Below are 24,357 nucleotides of genomic sequence, written 5' to 3' on the forward strand. Positions count from 1 at the left end.
CGTGCTGATGAGCACTGGAAGGAGACTTTTAGCCGACTTGGCATCACTGTCCTTCTTCAGCATACTGCAGCAATGAAACTGAATGTGGTGCAGCAGGCTTTAATTGTGTGCACGACAGAGAAGAACACTGTCATGCTCTATTAAGGTTCACCACTACTCAAGATGGATCAACATGCTCAGTTGCAACTTCCACGACATGAGGCGAAATGAGGGTGGTGCATGCACACACACCCATATTCATCCATCAGCTACTGAACAATTCAGATCACTCCAGTTTGCTCCTCAAAATCTACAGCAGAAGAACTTTGTGACTGCATGCCTAGTTGGGCTCTTTGCCATGGAGTGGTGCAGAGAGGAGGAAGCAGAATGCCAGATGTGTTTTTTCCAAGTGGCTCTCATCTCTGCACAGCAGTAGCAGCAGATGGAACACCTGCTGAGGAGCACCTGCTGAGGAGCACTGGAATGAAACTTTTAGCCGACTTGGTGTCACTGTCCTTCTTCAGCATACTGCAGCAATGAAACTGAATGCGGTGCAGCAGGGTTTAATTGTGTGCACGTCAGAGAAAAATGCTGTCACGCTCTATTAAGAATGACCAATAATCAAGACGGATCAACATGCTCATTTGCGACCTCCACGACATGAGGCAAAATGAGGCTGGTGCGTGACATTGGTGGAAGATTTTTTTGACAGCCAAAAATATGGTTATGAAAATCATGACTATCACACACCAACACACTATTAAGAAACCTATTCAGATGCTTCATGTCACATTAAGAATGTCAGGAATGTGCCAAGAATGACGCAAATCTGACATTCGTAACGCGTCCTGCCTATCTGTAAATACAGCATTAGCGGTCAATGGGTGAATGGGTGAGAGGCGGAGTACAGCAAGGACAGGCCACCAGTCTCTCACTAGGCCCACACACATAGATGGACAAAAAAAAAATTCACCCAGAGTCAGAATCTGCCACCTCAGCCAGTGTCAGCCACTCCACATCATAGTGGTGTCTATTCCTGCCCAGAAACAACAATTTGACCACGTTTGCTGACAATCTGTCCATTAGTTTTTGCGTGATCCAGCATATGTTTGGCTGAGGGAAATGTTGTCCTTGAGACCAGCAGACACACTGCAGGTAGACTCCATCCACATTTATCAATTCTGTCCCCGAACCTTTCTTTTTTTTGTTCTTTTTAGTAAGTAACAATCACCACATCACACACCAGTGCAGCATCCAACATTCATCAAAGTGTTGCATTCTGAGGCATCTCTTTCATTACATGCTTCCTGAAATGGCAATCTGATCTCCAACGTTCACTCAGCAGGGAGCTGCTGCCACAAAGCTCATCATTAATCGTTAATAACCCGAGATTGCAACAGTGCAGCGGGTTGAAAAACCACGTAAATATCAATTTCTCACCACCTTCCCTCTGCAGCCTTGTGGTTCGTACAGTGGATCCTCATTACAACATGCTCCCACTTCCTCACATTAATCCTTTTTATTCGGAGCAGGCAGATGGAAACAGTTTGGAGCAGAATGGACAACCTCGGTGTGAGAGATGGGCGGATACGAATCCTTGCAGGAGACAGATTGTGAATATTTACCTTATGCAATACTGCATTAATAAAAAGCAATGCTTTCATAGCCTCACATTAAAGCAGCACGATTGTGAAAACCGGATTCAGTCATTCCACTCGTGAACATGGCTGGATTCTTAACTCCTCATTTACCAACACAAGGTGAGGAAATGAGTAACAGCTGTCACGTGCACCACACAGTGTCATACAATTATGTTTGCTTCAACAGGAATGTGCTGTGGAGGTGGGGGTTGCATGGTGACACGGAATCGTACCGCGGCAATCAAGTGCTGGCAGCGTCGTGTTTGGCTCAATGTTCACTGGCAGCGTGCACAAGGTCATTGAGAGAGACTCACCACAATATCTTTGAGATCCATCCGTCTCATTTATCGTTGCGCTGCAATGCAAATTCCTCAGTGTTCATGCACCTTGTCTGGTGTTAAATAAACACTATCCCTACACTGAACACTGTTCAATGTCTACTAATACATATTAAAAAGCCAAACTAGCAGAGTCCTGTGGCATGAAAAAAAAGTGAAATACGCCACCCTAGTCTATCTGTAAAACAAAATTAAGAGGCAAGGATTTTAGGTAACACTTTACTTGAAGGTATTGTCATAATAGTTACATGACACAGTCATGAAGGTGTCATCAACATTATGTCAGTGTCATATGACTGCTGTCTAAGGGTGTAACAATACATGTATTTGTACTGAACCGTTTCAGTACGGGACGTTCGGTTCGGTACAGAGCTGTGCACGGGTGAGTTCGCATTGCGTGTGTTTGCATTCAGACTTTCTCGCTAAATCTTATATTATACTTATATATATCTTATATTATACTTATACTTATAATATTTTATTTTAATAAGTGATGGCCAATTTTAATGGCAAAATAAATAAACAAGTGAAAAAACCCAATGATCCATACAGCCACAGCGCTCCCAGTCAGAAAAAAAAAATTTAACAAAAAAATAATGTAATGTAAATGTAATGTAAAAATGTAATGTTATAAATGTAATTTTTTTAGTAAATAAAATTTTTTTCTGACTGGCAGCGCTGTTGCTGTGCGGATCATTTGGGTTTTTTCACTGTGATATGCTGTTGATCCTGCACACCTCTTCAGGTGACTCCATTGCATTACCAAAAATAAATAAACAAACCAAGAGTCAAGTTTATTTGTGGTTCTAAATATTTTAAAGTGGTTTTACTCACTTTTTTGCCTCTCCCACAATGTTTCTGTTTTCAAAACTTTATTTCATTTTCTATCTCTATTAACTGTTCAGTTAATGTTTGTTAATGTATCTTTTTAAATAAATTGTACAAAAGTAAAGGGGTTCTTTAACATTAATTGTCTTGGAAAAAAAAATCCTTATAGAGTGTGACAGTTTTGGACAAGTTAATTTTTCTGGCAAAAAATATGAAGCTTGAATAAAATTGAACAGGGCTTCATGCTGGAACTGCTGTCTTTACTTGTGGAAAGGTTTTGTTAAAAGCCATTTACTAGGAATTTATTTTTTATAATATTTTATACATTTGTTGTTTATTTGAGAACATTTTATTTAACTTATTACCAGACAGCACTTTGCAATTATTTTATTTTCCTGTTTGTATAATGTTACAATAAATTGTTGTTTAAACAACAAGCAAATTTAGGTTTTGGATTTTGTTCCCATACTGTACCGAAAATGAACAGAACTGTGACCTCAAAACCGAGGTACGTACTGAACCGTGATTTTTTTTGTATCGTTACACTCCTGCTGTCATCAAGTGCCATTCTGTTTTTGTAATGACAAGCTGACAAGTTGGCATACAACTGAAGACCAAATAGGCCAAAGTCAACTTGTGGTCATGTCACGTTGATTAAAGTCAAGTTGTTATAACTAAGACAACCCAAAAAAGTCAACTTGTCATTATAAATACCGAATGACACTTAATGACAGAAGTCATGAATGTTTATGACATTGACATAATGTTTATGACACTTTCATGATCGTGTCATGTAACAGTTATGACACTGTCATGTCACTGTTATGACGATACCTTCAAGTAAAATGTTACCGGATTTTGCACTCTTGGAAACAATGGTGTGATCTAGTACACTCAAAAAACAGACTCATTGGATTGGATTGGATTTCTATCTAATAAATGTATGTAGTCCCAACTAAATTAAATTTAATTGTCTTGCGTGGATGTGTTTTATTTGAGTTGGGCTATGTATATTTATTAGATGGAAATCCTGAACATAATTGAATCGAGTTGATCCAATGAGTAATTTTTTTTTGAGAGGTTTAATCACAAACATTAGTTGTATTGATATGAACAATGACACAGCAAATGGTTACACCCACAAAGCATGAAAATGAAAGAGTTAAATATGTTTAAGAAATGGTTAAAACACAACAGCAATTAGTGCACACATTTAAATCAAAGCAAATAAGAAAAAAACCGGTTGAACTGTGTTGAACTTGTGTAGTATTATTATTATTCAAGATATATTTATTGTCATTGTTACCTCTACAGTAATGAATGAAATACCATTCCTCCTAGCACGAACAATGGACATAAGCAATTTAAAAAATAGCTTCAAATGGTACTAGTAGGGAGGTGATGGTCTAGTGGTTAAGCGTTGGGCTTGAAACCAGAAGATCCTCGGTTCAAACCCCAGCCTGACTGGAAAATCACTAAGGGCCTTTGGGCAAGGTCCTTAATTCCCAAGTTGCTCCCGGTGTGTAGTGGGCGCCTTGCATGGCAGCACCCTGACATCGGTGTGTGAGTGTGTTTGTATGACTGTTTGGGTGTTTGTTGTGTGTGTTTGGGTGACTGTGAGGCATAATTGTAAAGCACTTTGAGAGTCTGATGCAGATGGAAAAAGCGCTATATAAATGCAGTCCATTTACTACTAAAAACAAAAAGTAGTTACTGGCAATTTGGCCATAGAACATCAGAACAGAACCTTCTCAGTACTTTAAGTTGGTATATTTCTCTTGAGTTAAGACATAAAACATGGAAAATAAAGAGTTTAATGTTTTTTTTTTTTTTAAATGGTTAGAACACAAACCGCCTAGTACCTAATACTCAAGTTGACCTTGAGTTCCTTGAAAGGCGCCCTTAAATAAAACTTATTGTTATTAATAATGCAAATTAACAACAAGGTAGATGGAGGTTTTCTGTGAATATTTATTGATGTCCTGTGGCCAGAACGGCTTCGCCTCGTTGAATGGAACATTCCATCTTTCACCTCATGAAATATTCGTACCATTGGACAAATGAAAAAACATTAATTATTTGTTTTGTATAATGCCTAAAAATGGAATATTTTATTAAATTTAGAAAAAACACTTACATTTTGGTGGGTGCCACTGGACCTTTGACATCAAGGGGTTCCAAACACTCCAACACGAATTTTAAATAGCAATCCAATCCAAAATTGTTCAGTCAACAACAATCCTGGCGATGTAGTCCATAGCTGATGCCGTGTACTGATTTCTTCCTATACAAACTGCTGTCTGCTGTTCTCAGTCCAGCAAAAATTTGCGCCAGAAATTTGTTGAGCTCTTCATTCGACAGCAGTTATATAATAACATGATACGTTTACCTCAATATATGGTGATATATTTGCAGATTGCTAACTGTTGATAATTTTATCATATTTTATTTTGTGTTTTCTCACTTTATTTGACACTAGTCTTTTGTGTATCGCTTTATCTTCTTTGTTGTTTGTATATATCTGATATTTCTATATTGTTATTTTCCCTTCTGTCCAGGGACTGCGGATGAAATATAGCCTTTGCTTAACTCTGGCACCTTTACAGAAATGTTTATTAATGTACAATGTCCCTGCCAAATAAACCAATATACAACTATGGCTGGCCAATAATGGTAAAACCATAATCATAAATACTTAGATCCTTACAATTTATCACTGACTTTAGAAACATCCTGCATTTAATGAAGTTAAACAAAATGTGCCTTTTGAACAGTAAATTTTAACAGTGGGAGGGGCATGAGATGCAAGGGCCTGGCTGATCTTGTCACACCCCTACTTAAAACATGGTGCGGGGAGGTCTTTTGTCTAATTTCTTACTTAACTCATGGACAGGCCTAAAATTACACCATCAGAGTGTAATTTTGCAATATGGGGTTTGTCCAGCCGAGTACACAAAATGCTGGAAGGGAAGATGCAAATAGATGAGAATTGCACAAGCCAGGTGGTTTAAAGAGTTACAGTTTACTTTGTGCTTGTTTCCTTAAAACTAAATGCCTCCATGTGTAACATATAATTATTCTCCACTTTGCTATAATAATAATGAAATATCTGCAATAGGAGAGTGTCAAGCGGCAAGGATGATGTGTCACAAACAGGAGGTAGTCACAAATGCAGACTCTCAAAAGCAGATGTAGGACTGTTCAAAGGGTTTTATCAAGGAAACACAGCCAATGGTACGGTACACAGGTAGGCAGTTAACAAGGCAGAGGTACAGAGGATTGGAGGATCAGTTCAAAACCACTGGTCGGCAGAGATCATGGGGAGTGACAAAAGCAAGGTCAAAAACAAGGTGGAGTCAAACACTGGCAGGCAAGAGAATAAACACTTGACAGGGCTATGAAACAAGTTTGGAACGCAGACTAAAAAGTTCAAACAAACTAGCAAAGAACAAAAGACAAGCAGAGTTTAAATATACTGGTGGTAATTAGGGAAAATTAGACACAGGTGTGCAGAACATTCAGGAAGGGGGCGTGGCCAGATGAATCAAAGATGAGCAAAAACAGGAGGCAAGAGAGTGCAGTAAGACAGAGCAGACAAAATTAGAATAAAGATGAGGGAAGCTGGTGCAAGACAGTGCAGTGAGACAAAGCAGACAGAATTAGAATGAAGATGAGAGACTCTGGTGCAAGATAGTGCAGTTTGACAAACGCAAAGTGAACATAACCTGACAAGAAGATGAACCTAAAACTACAGTGATCAAAATAAATACCAAAGACAAACAAAACCCAAAGCCTAATAAATAAAAAATAAAATAAAATTAATGAAACCCAACATGAAGGAACAAAGAATTAAACCAGGAAACAAATGTAAGAACTGAAAAGAGATCAACTAGGAAATAAAGACTAAGACTAAACTAAAATGGAACTCACATGTGGCAAAAGTATCAGAAACAGATAATTCAACATATGACACAAGTAAAACAAACAGATGATCACAGACAGTGGATAAATGAACATCGTGGAAGCCAACAAGGGGCAAAACCATGACCTAAACCAGGCATGGGGCAGAGCATGACAGAGAGTGTAATTTTTTTTTTTTTTTTTTGTAAACTCAGTTATGTGGCAAAAAAGCAAAAGGCACATACTTGCAAGCGACTGATTTACTTAAATGTTGCACTTACAGCCAATAACATATCAAACCCTTATTTACATACATACTGTTGTCTCCAAAATGCACAGTCTTAGTAAATCCCCTGCAAAATTATCTCCACCCCAACATGCAAAAGTCTGGATTGCTCGGATCCTACTAATTCAGGCCTTGTATGTTGAAACAGCACTTTTATTCTTGAAATCAACTCGGAAAACACGTAGGTGTCACGGTGAATAATCATATCAAGATAAATAGGTGGCTGCTTCCTCTATGGTAGCAAACAGATACTGTAGATATTGTGAGTGAATCAGTTTGACTGAAGGAGTAGAAGAGAATATTTAAACATTCTGCAGATACACTGAACATAACACACTCTTACTTGGACTGAAGATGCCTGTTATCATGCCCATCACTGTATCTCTTTACCCAACATCTTCTTGCAGAAAAACCGCAGAGATTGTGTGCTACTTTTCATTGATTCCTATAGATAAAACCTTATAGAAAGGCAATGGCAGAAGGCTGTGAGGTATCGGAGGAAGTCGGAGGTGGGTGAGGCTTTGGGGGAAACACGGAAGACTGAGGTGCAGCAAATGAGTGAGTCAAAGGAAATTTGCAGACGCAGCCTTGATTGGTGAATCAACAGTTGATGGGTTCGCATAAGAAATGTACAGGGTGAAAGCTATATGTAGGTGAGTGTGTTATCCAGGGACATGAGAGCCACATCTATTTTTGAACAAGAGCAGATGGAGAAAAAGACGAGGGAACCATCTGGGCGTCGATCGTTGTCAGTAACAAATGCAGCTGATCTGCCTGCACTTCCTGCTAATATGAAATGAAATGAAACAGTCGCTTTGCAGAGGGCATAACAGGGGTTTGGTGTGTGGCCGCTGTTTGTTAAAACATACACGCATGGGGCTGCTGTAAAATATATGTAATATAAAAGAATTTATGTAAATGAAGTCCAAGACATATTCAGTGACATGAAATTATTTGTGTATCCATCCTCCTATCTTGGAGTTACCAAACGAGCTAAGGCCGCATGCTAACCTGTGTTCAGGTGTTTTATTAAAACATATTTTTGGGGACTGGGCTTTAGTTTTCAGGACAGTTTACTTGGGTGTGGTTAAGAAAAATTACAACCTGTTTATTTCCTCAGTAATTGTGGATTAATTGGACCTAACATCATCAATCTCCCCCATACCTGCTAAATGTGCTAACACTGCTAACATACAAAATTGAATAACACAAAACTTTTATTTAATGGAAATACTGGAGCACAGAAATTTTACATGATCCGCTAGGGCAATTAACCACACAGTAATTCAAATAATTGCAGATATTTGTAATAAAAGCCTTAGAAAAGGACCAACATGGTCTTCCAGAATAATTAGCAGCTACAGCTAGCACCCTCTATGCTACAGGAGCTCTGAGCTTGGCTCACAGCGGCACACCTGTCACTCATACCCCAGTGACCACACCCCTAATTATTCATATCTTTATGGCCTAAAACATTTTACACTAAGGCGGTCCTTCTCAAATAGGGGGGCGCGGTGCGATGCCAGGGAAGCGTGTGTAACAACGGGGGAACATGCATTTTTTTCCCCGTACTACAATAAAGTGTAATTGCACATCCACTACAGTAGGTGGCAGTGGCTCTCTCATTGTCAGTTTGCGCGCAGGGAGTATTGAGGACTCTAGCATAATGGAACACAGCTCTATGTAGGGTTTTCTTCGCACTCGAAAGATAAGATGAGGAAATATGATGAAGCGTATGTAGCGCTTAGCGTCACTGTGACTACAGGGAGACGAGGAAAGACCGGTGTGTCTTAAAGTGTTGGCAGCGGACAGCATGAAGCCAAATAAATTAAGGCGTCACTTAAAGACATTACACCCCAATCACGCAGATAAGCCACTTGAGTTTTTTTCAGCAAAAACGTGCCGAATATTGCCAGCAATCATCCCGCTTTGTGAATGCTGCTTCAGTAAACCAGCGAGCACCGTTAGCATCATAGCACCATAGCAGAGGAGCTGAGCAGCAGCAGACATGGTCTCTGTCATGATGGATGATGCAAGTGTTACAAAAATAAAAACTAATAAAAAAAAAATCATAAAAAACAGCACAAATTATTTTATTAATTTTTGTTTTGTCTGTTAAAGTGTTTTATATATTGTGCCCATGATTTAGTGTTCTGATCATTTTGAATGTATTATTATTTGTTGATTTTATTTAATTTTGTTTTTCAGTATGAAATGGCAGTCGGTCAAAAATGGTTATAGTTTAATAATTATAATTTTTTATTTCAAGCAAAGTGATGCAAGTGATGGAAACAATGTTAATAGTTATTCTTTGCTGTAATTTTTTTTCTTTAATGTTAATAAGGATACAATCTTATGCAGAGGTGTACTTCTAATAATTTTATGGACAAATTATACTATTTATAGTCATGGCGGAGAGTGGGGGCAAAAAAAAACAAACAAGTTCAATACAGTTGTCGAGTAGGGGGAAACTAACTATAGAGACCAAATCCACTTTCTGTACCACACTGCAAACATGTTTTTCTTTTTCCTTCTCTAAAACTGGACATTTGAACATGGGCTTCTGTGAGCCTGCCTCATGTGGCCAGTCAAGGAACTGCACCATTTTCTTCTTCCGGGTATGCCTAATTTTTGACAGCTGGAGGTTGGGGCTTGTCTGGAAGCAAATAAATAAATGTGAAAAATAAATGACTGGAATGAGTTTTATAAAACATGAATGAAAATAAATTCAATTCTCACTCTGACTGGCACAGAAGTCCTTACTGGCTCTAATGACACAAAACTAAACAGCAGATGGGCATTGGACTGAGAACCTTCACACACTCACAAAAAAGTAATTTCATATATACAAACAAACTGTTGTTATTAAAATAATATTGAAATGTTCCCTCTTTAATTAGTCACTTCTGGCATTCCCAGGGAGTCTGGCTGTTGTCATTTAAAATGGAAATGTGATTTTATTCCATTCTCCCTATAGGCCACTACAAAGTGTGACAGGGGAAATCTTAACCTCTCACTAATAATAAGTGTCATTGTGTTGGGAAGCATTGTCTCGGGGAGAAGATATAGTCACTGCTTGGTCTGGCTCATTGTCAAAAAGCCTCAAGTAGAAAAAAAGGGGGCATTTCATGGATAATAACTGATCTGACACCTCTTTGTTTTGAAAACATAAGAGACACTCCACAAAGACAAAGGTGAGAAAAAAACAAACAGGTTGGACCTTCGAGTGTCTGATGTGAGGTTTTCTTACCAGCCGGTGTTGAACTCCACATGGGCATCAAAGAAGCCGACGACAGGAGCCGTGGCCGCGTTCCAGCCGTGGATCCTGGCTCGGATCAGACCCTCGCGCTTGGTGTTCCTCACAATCTTCACCAATCCGGGGTAACGTTTGTTCACATACTGGTCCAAGTTGAACTTCAGCTCCACTGAAAAAGACAAATTAGAGGTAATCTTTCCTTAAGCAACATCCAAATTAGATTGTGGAAACACTGAGCAGGCACTTAGGAAATGCTAATGTGTTTCCAAGACAGACAAACACCGCTGCTGAATGACTTTAGTCTTTACGTTAAGACTGCAGTGTTCAGTCATTCATTTAAAAAAAAAAAAATTCTTTGCAGAAAACGATAACAGAATGGATGAGAATGGTAGTAAATCTTTTTAGGAGTCGTATGGCATTAACTGCATCAAACGCGGTTCCATTTAGACGCGGTGAAAGGTAGTTTCCATTTGATTATCCTAATTGAGACAACCTTCAAGGACAGAATATGCATCGCTCAGCCGTGTTATGGTGTCAGCGTCTCGTACGTTTCAGAGCTGATGTCTTTTTTCTTTCCCAGTCTCGCTCTCCAGCTGCATTAGAACATCTATCCTGCTTTGTTTTTGCAGATGAGGCTGACTGTCAGCGCTGGAAACAAAGTTTGCCAGGTACACAGCCAGTCGCGCAAATTGCTGTCTGTGTTTTCATTGGAGGATAGATGGCTCTTTGAGTTTCTCCTCTGGGTTAGTGCTGAGCGTTCCACTTTCTGAGGGAGACATTAATAAGGACGCTTGTGCCTCTGAACACCATCCACACCTACTTTCAGACTTTGCTGAACATCATAAATCCGCCATTGAAAGTGCAGGGAAAAGAAAAAAACAAAACGTCGTATTCCAGTTTCAAACTGTGGAGGCACAGAAACTGGGATGAGAGATTGCCAGCACTTGTTTGTTTGTTTTTTTTCTTGGCTGAAAAGATCTTAATGTACAGCTGTGTCTACTGCAGAGAAACAGCTTATATTTAAAAGCAGCGATGCTCGGTGCAAATTGGCCTCAACGTTTGACGCCACATTAAAGTAATGACTGAGCTGTGGCCACTTGGGTTCTGTGCTTTTCTGTTTCGGCTCCACTATACTGGCTGTCTTTATAGGTTTAGACAAAAGTAAATAGACTGGAGCGGTTTGTTTTTTTCTGCCACTATATTGCTGTGCTTCCTTACTGTCCTAAGAAAATCAAAATGCCCTTCGCACATCCAGAAAGGAGGCCACAGCCAACAATCCACTTGGGAGCGTCCTAACCTTCACATTTTTCCAGGGCAACAAAAACATCATCTTCTATTGACCATATTTACTGTTACAGACTCTAAATCTGCAGAGATGGGTCCCCAATCCGTATTATTTTAGACTAAAGCACGTTCAGCAGTACATTTCAGGTTTATCACATTCATTAGGCATGGGCGTGTTGTAGTCTGAACATAACATTAACCAATCACAATGGCACCCTTTAAACCACACTGTGTCAGGCTCACGTCACTGTAGTATTGAGAAAGTGGATGAAGGTCAAAGGATTTCTAGTGAGTTAATGGATTAGTGGCAACCTGTCAGTAACTATGAGTGTACCAGTAACCATCCTATGGTATACAACCATAGGATGGTTACTGGTACTTTCAAGACATGGACCAGTTCTGAAGGTGCTTATGCAAGGTGCATCCTTTTCTAACTTTCAGAATTTAGTAAATTATCATATGGTCCATTGATACTTATGTGTAGACACTAGTCCCTAGAGGCAACTATTTCTGGTTTCAAATCTGGGCAAATGCAGTCCCAGAAAATTCCAAATGTGACAAGAAAAAGGTGTTGTAAACAAGTCAATGCTGCTAAAAATACAAACTTGCAGAAACAAAGACACTATTCTGACATGGTTTGCACATAAGACTGACATGGTTTGCACATAAGACTGGCATAGCATGTTTCAAGTACACACATATATGTCTGAAGGTGGGGGGGCATACCATATTCTATCCCCCCTGGTTGAAAAGGTGGGGGGGACATGCCCCCCTATCCCCCACCAAATTGCGCCCATGGCAAAATCAATCAAACAGGCATATATGCCTGTTCATAGACATTTATATCCAACACAATCTGAACACAGCAGCACATAGTTACAGATAAAAGAGGTCAAATATTTCTCCAGACAACTCACCACCCCCCCCAAAAAAAAACAAAAAAAAAACGAAGGTTCCAGTACAACACCATCTACATATAACACAACTCAACCATATTAATCTAATACAGATCTAGAAAATACCATTTGTCTGTATAAATGTTTGAACCGATTAATATCTAGACATTGCTTAAGTTTCTCCGGTAAATTATTCCATTTTTTGGGGGGGGCCACAAATGGACACACAGAAGCACCTCCTAGTCGTCCTAGCGCCCACAATTTTAAAATAAAACATACCGCTTAAATTATACATTCCTTCTCTCAGCGTAAAATATTCTTGAATTCTGAGAGGTAATTGTTTATTTCTTGCTTTATGCATCAACTGAACAATCTTACATGAAATCATATCATAAGGTTTTAATATTTTTGATTTAATACACAACGGAATGGTATGATCCCGAAACCCTGAATTATGAATTATTGTTAATGCTCTTTCTTGATGTATGATGATTGTAATGTAGTTTTATAGTTATTACCTCAAACTTCAGCACAGTATGTCAAATAAGGTGTAATCAATGCACAATACAAAGTATGTAGTGATATACCATCTAGAATATACTTTGCCTTATTCAGTATTGCAATACTTTTAGAAACTTTCTTTTGAATATGATGAATATGAGCTATCCAGTTAATTTTATCATCAATAATCACACCTAACAACTTATTTTCCTTGACACAATCTATGTTTACCCCATGTACATCCAGTTTATAATTTCCAAATAACATCATTTTAGTTTTTGACCAATTTAATGACAGTTTGTTCATATCAAACCAACTCTTCAGCTTTATCATTTCAACTCTCAAATCAAACAATAATTGCTGCAAATTCTCTCCAGAACAAAACATTTTTGTGTCATCAGCAAACAGAACTGCTTTAAACACATTGGAAACTTTACATAAATCCTTAATATATAAAATAAATAATTTTGGTCCCAGCACAGAGCCCTGGGGACTTTATATAGGCTTTGAAGGATTATGTCAAAACTACTTCACGGATTCTCACCAAATTTGCACCACAAAGCGGGATTAGGGCATGGAAGACTCCACTGAATTTTGGAGGTGATCTGGATCCGGATTGTAGCTCAGGATTTCACTTTATAGGCATTTAAGGGTTCTGTCAAAACTACTTCACTGATTCTCACCAATTTTTGGCCATGACAGACTCCACTGAATTTTGGGGGTGATCCAGATCTGGATCTGGATTCTGGTTTAGGATTTCACTTTATAGGTTTTTCAGGATTACGTATTAACTATTTCATGGATCCTCACCAAATTTGCACCACAGATAGATTTTAGGGCATTGAAAACTCCACTGAATTTCGGAAGTGATCTAGATCCGTACTGGTGGATAGCAGAAATCTCAGATTGCTCTTGCTTCCATTGTGGTCCATTTACAAATCAAATGACAAATCAGAAGTAATAACAAAATATAATAATAATAATAACACTGATAATAATAGTGATAATCATAATAGTATGTATACGATAACAAGAACCTAAACAATTTATAAATACATTAAGACAGTAAATGAACCTTAAAAAATTACATAATTAATAGAAAATAAAAGGGTTGAGTTCCTCTTCTCAAAATTGTTGAGTTCTAAGGTTCTAAAAAACATTCTGGACTCACACACCATTCCAACTTACTATACAAGCTTTGCTTAATTTATTACCACCCTTGAAAAATGTCAGCTACCTATTTTATAAATACTGCCCAATCTAGGGCCCATGGATCCCCACGGGCAACACGGTAGTTTCTTTTAAAAGGGTTAACATCAACACACATGAAGTTAAATAGACTGTTATGGAGCATGGGATATATTTGAAAAGCACCAAGGAGGAGATCCATCATACTGCGAATTTAAAATTAATACACGGTACGCTGCACAAGGAGCCCAGCGGTGCCTCCGGCAATATGGGAGCTTATGGAAAACTGGTGTTAAGCACAGACATACCGAGCATGGATTTGGATTACTTTAAAGCCTTCAGTTTCACCTACATGCCGCAAAGCTCAAAATACTCTCTGTCCTCCCACCTACTGACTTTCGTGTACACACCAGCTAAAAACCATGCAGAGTCTTCAGATCAAGTATGATCAGTCCCATAAGTCTGTTGTGAATTTGGTATGGACCCCTCTTTATAAAACCTTCAAACGAAGGAGATTTATTTGTGCTCGACACACCACAGGCCGTGTTTGTCTGAGCTTCCTCCTGTGGATTTGCAGACTTGTCTCCGGTGCTGACAGAGAGACAGGTCTAAAATTGATCGCACTGATCAATAACATGTAGACTAGTGAGGCTACCTATCAGGAAAACTGAACTACCCCTCAAGTGCGGCGATGTTCATTAAATATTCTAAAATCAGCCGTATGGAACACAATATATTTTATCATGCCATAACAGTCCCTCAGAGGTGCGAGGGCTTCACTGTGAGTTGGAAATGTAGGCATCAGCAGAGACCTGTGCCTCAGGGATATTGTAGCAGGTCAGCAGTATAAAATGTAACTACCCCTCATATTGTACATATAGTGTTTTTGAAACAACACAATGGTGAATTGATTCATGCTTTTCTGAACCCAATCGAATATGGTATGAATGGAGTGGTAACTGGGGTGGTGGTCCCCATCTTATAAAAAGGGGGCCAGAGTGTGTGTTCCAGTTACAGAGGAATCACACTTCTCAGCCTCCCTGGGAAAGCCTATCCCAGGGTACTAGAAAGGAGACTTCAACCGGTAGTTGAAACTTGATTCAGGAGGTGTAATGCGGGTTCCGTCTGTCATGGGACAGTGGAACAGCTCTTTACTCTAGCAAGGATATTAGAAGGGTCTTGGGAGTATGACCAAACAGTCTACATGTGACTGTAGATTTGGAACATTTGTATGACCCGGTCCCTTGAGGTGTTCTGTGGGAGAGCTGTGGGAATAGGGAGTAGTGGAACTGCTGCAATGCACAATCCAGTCTCTATGTAATCAAAGTAGGAGCTGTGTCCACATTCTCCGCATTACATTGTACCTGCTTCCAGTGGGTGTTTCATTTCGCCAGGGCTGCCCCTTGTCACCAATTTTGTTTGTGGTGTTCATGGATAGAATTTCAAGATGTCATCAGGGAGCGGAGGGTGTCCAGTTTGGTGATCTCAGAGTTACATCTCTGCTTTTTGCAGATGATGTGGTTCTGTTGGCTTCATCAGGCAGTGACCTCTAATGTGCACTGAGCAGGTTTTAGGCTGAGTGTGAAGCAACTGGAATGAGAATCAGCACCTCCAGATCTGAGACCATGGTCCTCAGTCAGAAAAGGGTGGTTTGTCCCCTTTGGGTCAGGGGAGAGTTACTGCCCCAAGTTGAGGTATTTATCTTACTTATTTATCTTAGGGGGTATCTTGGGGTCTTGTTCACGACTGGGGGTAAGTTGGTGTGTGAGATTGATAGACGGACTGGGGTGATACCTGATGTTTTATGGATGCTGTACTGGACCATCATGGTGAAGAAGGAGGTGAGCCAGAAGGTGAGATCCCCAATTTACCAGTCACTTTACACTCCTGTCCTCACCTAAGGTCATGGATACAAGCAGCAGGAATGAGATTCCTCCACTGGGTATCTGTGCTTACAATCCTGGGCAGGGGGATAAACTCTACTATCTGTGAGGGACTCGGAATAGAACCACTGCTGTTTAGCATCAAATGAAGCCAGGTGAGGTGGTTTGGGCATGTAGTGAGGATTTCTCCTGGTTGTCTCCAGGCAAGGCCAACTGGGAGAAGGACCTGGGAAGACCCAGGACACGCTAAAGAAATTCTATCTCCATGCTGGCTTGGGAACACCTCAGGATTCCCTGGGAAGACTTACAGGACATGGCTGAGGATAGGCAAGTGTGGGATGAGCTGCTTGGTCTGCTGTCACCACAACCCAGTTAAGCAGCAGAAAATATATTTGTGTGTGTGTGTGTGTGTGTGTGTGAATCTCCCCTTATAAATACAGGTTATACAATACAGGTTTCACGATAACATTCAGTGATGATGCTTTTTATTATGGAACAATTCATTTTGGTGTGTTTCTTTGTGATGTGATGCAGTCTAATATTAAAGGTCTAATACTAAATATCAGACTGAGGTGCAAGTGCGGTGAGCATTAGCACAGAGGTCCAATATTCCCATACAGATCGAGCAAGCGTGGTTAATAATTCATTTATTATATGGCTACTATATATATATATATATATATATATATATATATATATATATATATGTGTGTGTGTGTGTGTGTGTGTATGTTCTCCACTCAGATTGCAATAGCCAATCACAGATTAGCCTTTCTGTCCATCATTTACCTGTATTTTGGCATGCTTGGGGCCAGAAAGTTATGTTGGATCCAAAGGGATCCAAAAAGGCTAGTACCAAAAGTTATATTGGACCGGTTCCCACTGACCAATAGCGTTAGAGCTTACTGCCAACAGCTAGCCAATCAGAGCGCGGCTTACAATTATTCATGAGATGACATCACTAATGACGTAGCGGAGGTCAGGAACTTGCTGACAGACGCTGGTTGAAAAAATGGCAACACACGTCAACAACAGCAGAAAATCATCTGCCAGCGAGGTTTGCTGAGTTCAAAGAGGAGGAACTGGTGGAAATATTGAACTCCAAGGATGCCAAAAACACTAAGAAGGTAGACAAGCACGCTACTGACGTTTTAGAAGTATTCATCGCATCAGAATCAACCATATGCTGTTCACAACAAAACAAATTGATCTAATTTACTTGACTCTTTGTTGTTTGCTTAATTTGGGAGGGGGGTGGAGAACATAATTGATGGATGGCAAGTGTCCAACACAGAGAAATATTGGATGAAGAAAAGTTATATTGGACGAGGCGTAGCATCATCCAACAGCATCACCATCCATTATTTGTATAATATATATATATAAAACACCCAAACGCTTCACCTCCGTGAAGAACTTGCTAACAGATGGTGCGGTCATTAGCTGGTAAGCTTTCAATCTGTGTGTTTTTGCTGTTTAGATATTAATGGAGTATGTTCATGTCCGACTTGGTTTTTCATATTGCGGAGAAAAAAAACAAATGAACATATATGAAGAAAAAACAACTTACCCTAATCGGACACTTCTGGTGTACTGGTGAGGTACACGGGGTCATTATTTCTTAAACTGTCCTATCGCCGTGCACACTCTTGGGATGGACTAACAATTGCCAGTCAAGACGTTCTTTTTTTCCCCCTAAATTGTGTAACTGCTGTTATGTTGTTCAACTCAGATAACGCAGTAATACCACTGCTCAAGCCAGCAGAAAGGCTCCATTCAGACTCATTGGTGCCTCTTGAAAGAAACTAAATTGGGCACCTTGCAGCATGTGTGGTTTTGAAGTTACAAGTGGTTTGAATTGAGCATGTTTGCCATTTCATTTGGAAATTACTTTAGATATTTGAGTGTTAATGGGCTTGACTTTTAAAAGTCCACGTAAGATTTTTGTCTCCATGCCTGATCCTTAAATATGTGGTTGTAGCATAGTTTAGCTATTTAAGCATCGTCGGCGTATTTTATTTTTTTTTCCAAACATTACAAAGACAGATTTCCCACAGTGTTAATGAGCACTTCTAATGCCTGCAGTCTCCATCGGGGCTAATATATGTAATGTTTACAGTCATTCTGATTTGCTTCAAATGAATGTGAAGAGCTTGTATGTAGCTGGGCCTCGGCGTGTATACAGTTTCATTTTATGAATCATTAAGTTATCAATTTGTTGGTGATATTTGCTGGAATTGAATTCCGTGGGGCTCATTAAGCATTTCCTTGCTTCTAACACGGGCAGCAACAGTGAATTAGACTTATTCTGTATGATAGACAGGGCTAAACCTCATCAATGGAAATGTGAATTCAGTTCAGACCGCTGGAGCACAAGCTGTGAATAAACCTCTCACCAGTAAATGTCAACAGATGTCCCGGCAAAGGAAAAGTGTCACGGTGATAAGGCAAACATGTTACTTATGCGTGATTCATTACGCCAGCCTGAGAGTGGCCATACAGTACCTCCACCCATCTCACTGAACCCTGTTTGAATCAAACAGACAGACAGCCATCCAGAAAAGGTCAAGCAGTCCAGCCTGCATGTTAATTGTCTCATGTCGGAGCAGACGGGCTCCCAAGAAACTGTTCATGCATCTGCACAAATTACCATCACCGGTGGTAAACATACTGCAGAAGCCTCGGACAGCTCATAGATATTGACCTGAATCTGACCTCTTATCAATGATGCACAAAGGAAAAGGTTTGGTGAAAAACATTGAAAACTAGAAGTCATGCGTCAGTGAAGTCCATGAAGCGTTACAGAGCCGAGACACAAACTACGAGTTGCAAGGACAAATTTAAAGGGTCACAAGATAATTAAAAGGATCTGAACTCTTCTTTGTTATTACTTTAAAATATGTGGTCATTTTAGTTGACGGAACTCAATTTACAGTCTTTACTGAACCTTGTCATACGGTACATAACCAGAAGATATGAACAAGTCTCAACCTCCAGTTGCTAAATATGAAGTTGCAGTTCCTTGAATGGCCATTTGAGGCTAACTCAGAGAGTGAGGATATTCCCATAGAAGACAATGTTAAAATGTCCAAATTCAGAGGAGTAATAAACATGTTTATATTCTGATCTAAAAAAAAACCTGTTTTGATCTCTATAGCTCGTTTCCCCCTACATGACAACGGTACAAGATTTGATTTTTTTTAATAACTAATGAGTTTAAGATACTTTAAGCAATAAAGTTATGAAAAATTAGGAATGTCGTTACTTTGAATAACAGGTAATATGTGCCGCAGAGTCAAGTCAGAGCTCTGCTACCAAAACCCCATTAGCCAAGGCTGCTAGCTGTTGTGGACAACCACATATGTCATTTCTGGGCTTTACAAATATCTGTAATAATATGGTTTGTTGTGTTGTTAATTGCCTGAGCAGATCTCCTGAGAAATCTGTGCTCCAGTATTTCCATTAAGTGAAATTTTTGACTTGTTTAAATATTTATGTTAGCACTGCTGGAACCTTTAGCAGCTGTCACCAGCTTGAGGATGTTAGGTCAAATTTATCCATGGTTACAGAAGAACTAGCAGGTCATAATTATAATTAAATGACCTTTTTTTAACCTGCACATGAGCCACCTGTCATGAAAACCCCTGCAGAGTCCACAAAATTATGCTTTATTAAAACTTCTAAACCAAGGTTAGCCTGTTAGCTGAGCTTGTCTGGTAACTTTGAGATAGGGGTGTGTTCTGGCTTCATTCATCCCACCCATGCTCCGCCTCTTTACCCATTTATGGGTTGGAGGTGTTACAGATAGTGTAAACACTGCCAACATGGCAACACTGAGTGTTTTGAGCTTCAAGCTTAAGAAAACCTATGCATGACGTCAAATTCATTGATTCATTTCAAGGGGCCACAAGTAAAATAAATGAATAAATAAGAATAATAACAAAAAAAAACAAGGTGTATATATATATATATATATATATATATATACGAGGTCTATTAGATAATAAACCGACCCTTTTATTTTTTTTTTTAACTATATGGATTTGAATGACGTGTGATTACACCAATCATGCTTGAACCCTCGTGCGCATGCGTGAGTTTTTTCACGCATGTCGGTGACGTCATTTCCCTGTGGGCAGGCCTTGAGTGAGATGTGGTCCCGCCCACCCGGCTGAATTCCTTTGTTTCACACGCTGCTCGAGACGGTGTTGTGTGGGCCGCCAGAAGAGGAGGTACTGCTGGCCCACCACCAGAGGGCGCCCTGCCTGAAGTGCGGGCTTCAGGCACGAGAGGGCGCAGTCGCCTCACAGGAGCAGCCAGGGTGACAGCTGTCACGCATCACCTGCAACAGCTGTTACCCATCATCTGATCAGCAGGAGAATATCAGCAGGACGATGCCTCCACCTCTTTGCCGAGATATTGTTCTACCTGGAAGGTAACGTGCTCAGCTGACTGGTTAACAGTGATCTTTTGTGAGTTGTTTAGCTGACTCCTTTTCCAACGATTGGTGGAGGTAGTTTTCCTGCCGTACGGATTCCTGGGTGCAGACGCACCCACATTTAATTGTTCTTTTGTTCCTCGCCAGCAGTACCAGGTCCGACACGCGAAGGCAGTGGCCAGCTGGGAGTTCGGGACTTGGCGGCTCCAGTATTCCCGGGGTCTGGTGGCGGAGGAAATCGTGTGGTTCCGGTTCTGCTTTGGACAGACGTCTCCTATCTTCGAGCCTGCCCACACGACACCTTTTGTGATTTGGCTTTTGTCTATTGTTGTAATCTGATTGTATTTGTTGTGCCCATTCACAACAGTAAAGTGTTGTTATTTGACCTCATCCATTGTCCGTTCATTTGCGCCCCCTGTTGTGGGTCCGTGTACCTACACTTTCCCAACAGGATATCTCGGCCAACGTCATGGACCCCGAGGGGCGTCGACCGGCCGTTGAACGGCCAATGGAAGAGCAGGGCGCACAGGCGTCTGCAGGAGGAATGATCGGTGAGTTGCAGCGAATCCTCACCGCTTTTACGGCTCGGCTGGATCTGATGACCGAGCAGAACGTCCTCCTTAACCGCAAGGTGGAGGCTCTCGCCGCGCAGGTGGAAGCGCGCCCTCAGGGCGCTGCTGCGGCTCCCCCTCCTGTCGATCCTGTGCGCAATAGTGACGTTCCACAGGTCGTTCAACGACCCCTCCCACCTTCCCCTGAAGCATACATAAGCCCTCCAGAACCGTACGGGGGTTGTGTGGAGACATGCGCGGACTTTCTTATGCAGTGTTCGCTCGTCTTCGCACAACGTCCCGTCATGTACGCGACTGATGCTAGTAAGATAGCTTATGTGATTAATCTGCTTCGCGGCAAGGCACGCGCTTGGGCTACAGCGCTCTGGGAGCAAAATTCACGGCTCCTTCTGACATATGATGGGTTTGTGAGGGAGTTCAGAACAGTGTTCGATCACCCAAATAGAGGAGAGACCGCTTCAGCCGTGCTGCTGTCAATGAGACAGGGGCGCCGGAGCGCAGCTGCTTATGCAGTCGACTTCCGCATCGCGGCTGCGAGGTCCGGCTGGAATAGCACCGCCCTCCGCGCCGCCTTCGTAAACGGACTATCGTTGGTCCTGAAGGAGCACCTGGTGGCTAAGGACGAACCGCGGGATTTGGACGGGCTTATTGATCTCGTTATACGATTAGACAATCGGTTAGAGGAACGCCGTCGGGAGCGAGGCGAAGGACGTGACCGGATACGCGCCGCCCCTCTCCCTTCCGGGTTCGAAAAGGGGCCGCCCTCCCCACGCTCCACAGCCGCAGCGCTTTGTGGGGCAACAGCTCCCCCTGTTGACGTTGTTAGGGAAACGCACAGGGCCAAAATGGGGAGGCTGATCCGTGGAGAGTGTTTTCTCTGCAGCTCAACAGAGCACACACAGAGAGACTGCCCCAAACGGCCAAGACGTCAACACTCGCCCTTAGAGACTGGGCTAAGGGGGGGTCAAGACATTCAAGTGAGACACACACAAATTGCCACACGACTCCCAGTCACAATCCTGAGCGGGGATTTAACCCTTCAAGCCCGAGCACTGGTGGACACGGGGTCAGAAGGGAATCTGCTAGACAGCGGATGGGCAAAGGAGGTAGGGCTCCCTCTGGTGGCGCTTCCTTCGCCATTGCAGGTGCGGGCACTAGATGGCACCCTCCTCCCTTTACTCACACACAAGACACAACCAATAACTCTGGTGGTGTCTGGAAACCACCGGGAGGAGATTGAGTTTTTTGTAACTCCTTCTACCTCCCACGTGATTTTGGGCATCCCATGGATGTTAAAGCACAATCCCCGGATCGATTGGCCGTCTGGGGTGGTGGTTCAGTGGAGCGAAACCTGCCATCGGGTGTGTTTAGGATCCTCGGTTCCTCCCGGTTCCCAGGCTAAGGAGGAGGTCAAAGTCCCTCCCAATCTGACGGCAGTGCCGGTTGAGTACCACGATCTTGCTGACGTCTTCAGCAAGGATCTGGCACTCACCCTTCCCCCGCACCGTCCGTACGATTGTGCCATTGATTTGGTTCCAGGCGCTGAGTTCCCGTCCAGCAGGCTGTACAACCTCTCACGACCTGAGCGCGAATCAGTGGAGACCTACATCCGGGACTCATTAGCTGCCGGGCTGATCCGGAACTCCACCTCCCCGATGGGGGCAGGTTTCTTTTTTGTGGGCAAGAAAGATGGCAGACTTCGTCCATGTATTGATTACAGGGGGCTGAATGAGATTACGGTTCGCAACCGATACCCGTTGCCATTATTAGATTCCGTGTTCACCCCTCTGCATGGAGCCAAAATCTTTACTAAGCTGGATCTTAGAAATGCGTATCACCTGGTTCGGATCCGGAAGGGAGACGAATGGAAGACGGCATTCAACACCCCATTAGGTCACTTTGAGTACCTGGTCATGCCGTTCGGCCTCACAAACACCCCCGCGACGTTCCAAGCATTAGTTAATGATGTCTTGCGGGATTTCGTGCACCGATTCGTCTTCGTATATCTAGACGATATACTCATCTTTTCTCCGGATCCTGAGACTCATGTCCAGCATGTACGTCAGGTCCTGCAGCGGTTGTTGGAGAACCGGCTGTTTGTGAAGGGCGAGAAGTGTGAGTTCCACCGCACATCTTTGTCCTTCCTGGGGTTTATCATCTCCCCCAACTCCGTCGCTCCTGATCCGGCCAAGGTTGCGGCGGTGAGAGACTGGCCCCAACCCACTAGCCGTAGGAAGCTGCAACAGTTCCTAGGCTTTGCAAATTTCTACAGGAGGTTCATTAAGGGCTACAGTCAGGTAGTTAGCCCCCTGACAGCCCTGACCTCACCAAAAGTCCCCTTCACCTGGTCGGATCGTTGCGATGCCGCGTTCAAGGAGTTGAAACGGCGCTTCTCGTCTGCACCCGTTCTGGTGCAGCCCGATCCTAGTCGCCAGTTAGTGGTTGAAGTGGACGCCTCGGACTCAGGGATAGGAGCTGTGCTTTCCCAGAGCGGGAAGACCGATAAGGTCCTTCACCCGTGTGCCTATTTTTCCTGCAGGTTGACCCCGGCCGAACGGAACTATGACGTCGGCAATCGAGAACTCCTTGCGGTGAAAGAGGCTCTTGAAGAGTAGAGACATCTGTTGGAGGGAACGTCCGTGCCATTCACGGTTTTCACTGACCACCGGAACCTGGAGTATATCAGGACCGCCAAGCGGCTGAATCCCAGGCAAGCCCGCTGGTCACTGTTCTTCGGCCGTTTTGACTTCCGGATCACCTACCGTCCCGGGACCAAAAACCAGAGATCGGATGCCTTGTCCCGGGTACATGAAGATGAAGTCAAAGCGGAGTTGCCGGATCCACCGGAACCCATCATCCCGGAGTCCACTATCGTGGCCACCCTCACCTGGGACGTAGAGAGAACCGTCCGGGAGGCCCTGGCACGAAGCCCGGACCCCGGAACTGGGCCGATGAACAAACTATATGTCCCACCAGAAGTTTGGGCTGCAGTCCTGGGCTTCTGTCACGGCTCCAAGCTCTCCTGTCATCCAGGGGTGCGAAGAACCGTGGCAGTTGTCCGGCAGCGCTTCTGGTGGGCGTCCCTAGAGGCCGACGTCCGGGATTATATCCAGGCCTGCACCACCTGCGCCAGGGACAAGGCTGACGATTGCAGGGCATCAGGACTACTCCAGCCGCTGCCTGTGCCTCATCGCCCCTGGTCCCACATCGGCCTGGATTTTGTCACGGGCCTCCCGCCGTCCCAGGGTAACACCACCATCCTCACGATAGTGGACCAATTCTCCAAGGCGGCCCACTTCGTGGCCCTCCTGAAGCTCCCGACAGCCCAGGAGACAGCGGACCTCCTGGTCCACCACGTCGTCCGGCTG

General features: G+C 42.4%; 1 protein-coding gene and 1 long non-coding RNA gene across 3 annotated transcripts in view; one reads left to right on the forward strand and one right to left on the reverse strand.

Annotated features, from left to right (window-relative positions):
* galnt9 (polypeptide N-acetylgalactosaminyltransferase 9) overlaps positions 1–24,357 on the reverse strand; it is a 392,311-nt gene that overhangs the window by 201,880 nt on the left and 166,074 nt on the right. For both annotated transcript variants that reach the window (XM_034171079.1, XM_034171078.1), the window contains one exon: positions 10,222–10,396. In XM_034171079.1, coding sequence (XP_034026970.1) covers positions 10,222–10,396 — 175 coding nt within the window. The remainder of the gene's footprint in view (positions 1–10,221; positions 10,397–24,357) is intronic.
* On the forward strand, positions 6,279–9,772 carry LOC117511114. The gene is made up of 3 exons (XR_004560885.1): positions 6,279–6,360; positions 7,625–7,632; positions 9,762–9,772. It is a non-coding gene; the product is annotated as an uncharacterized LOC117511114 (long non-coding RNA).

Source organism: Thalassophryne amazonica, chromosome 5 (assembly GCF_902500255.1).
Source record: "Thalassophryne amazonica chromosome 5, fThaAma1.1, whole genome shotgun sequence".
In the NCBI taxonomy this organism is placed as follows: Eukaryota; Metazoa; Chordata; class Actinopteri; order Batrachoidiformes; family Batrachoididae; genus Thalassophryne; species Thalassophryne amazonica.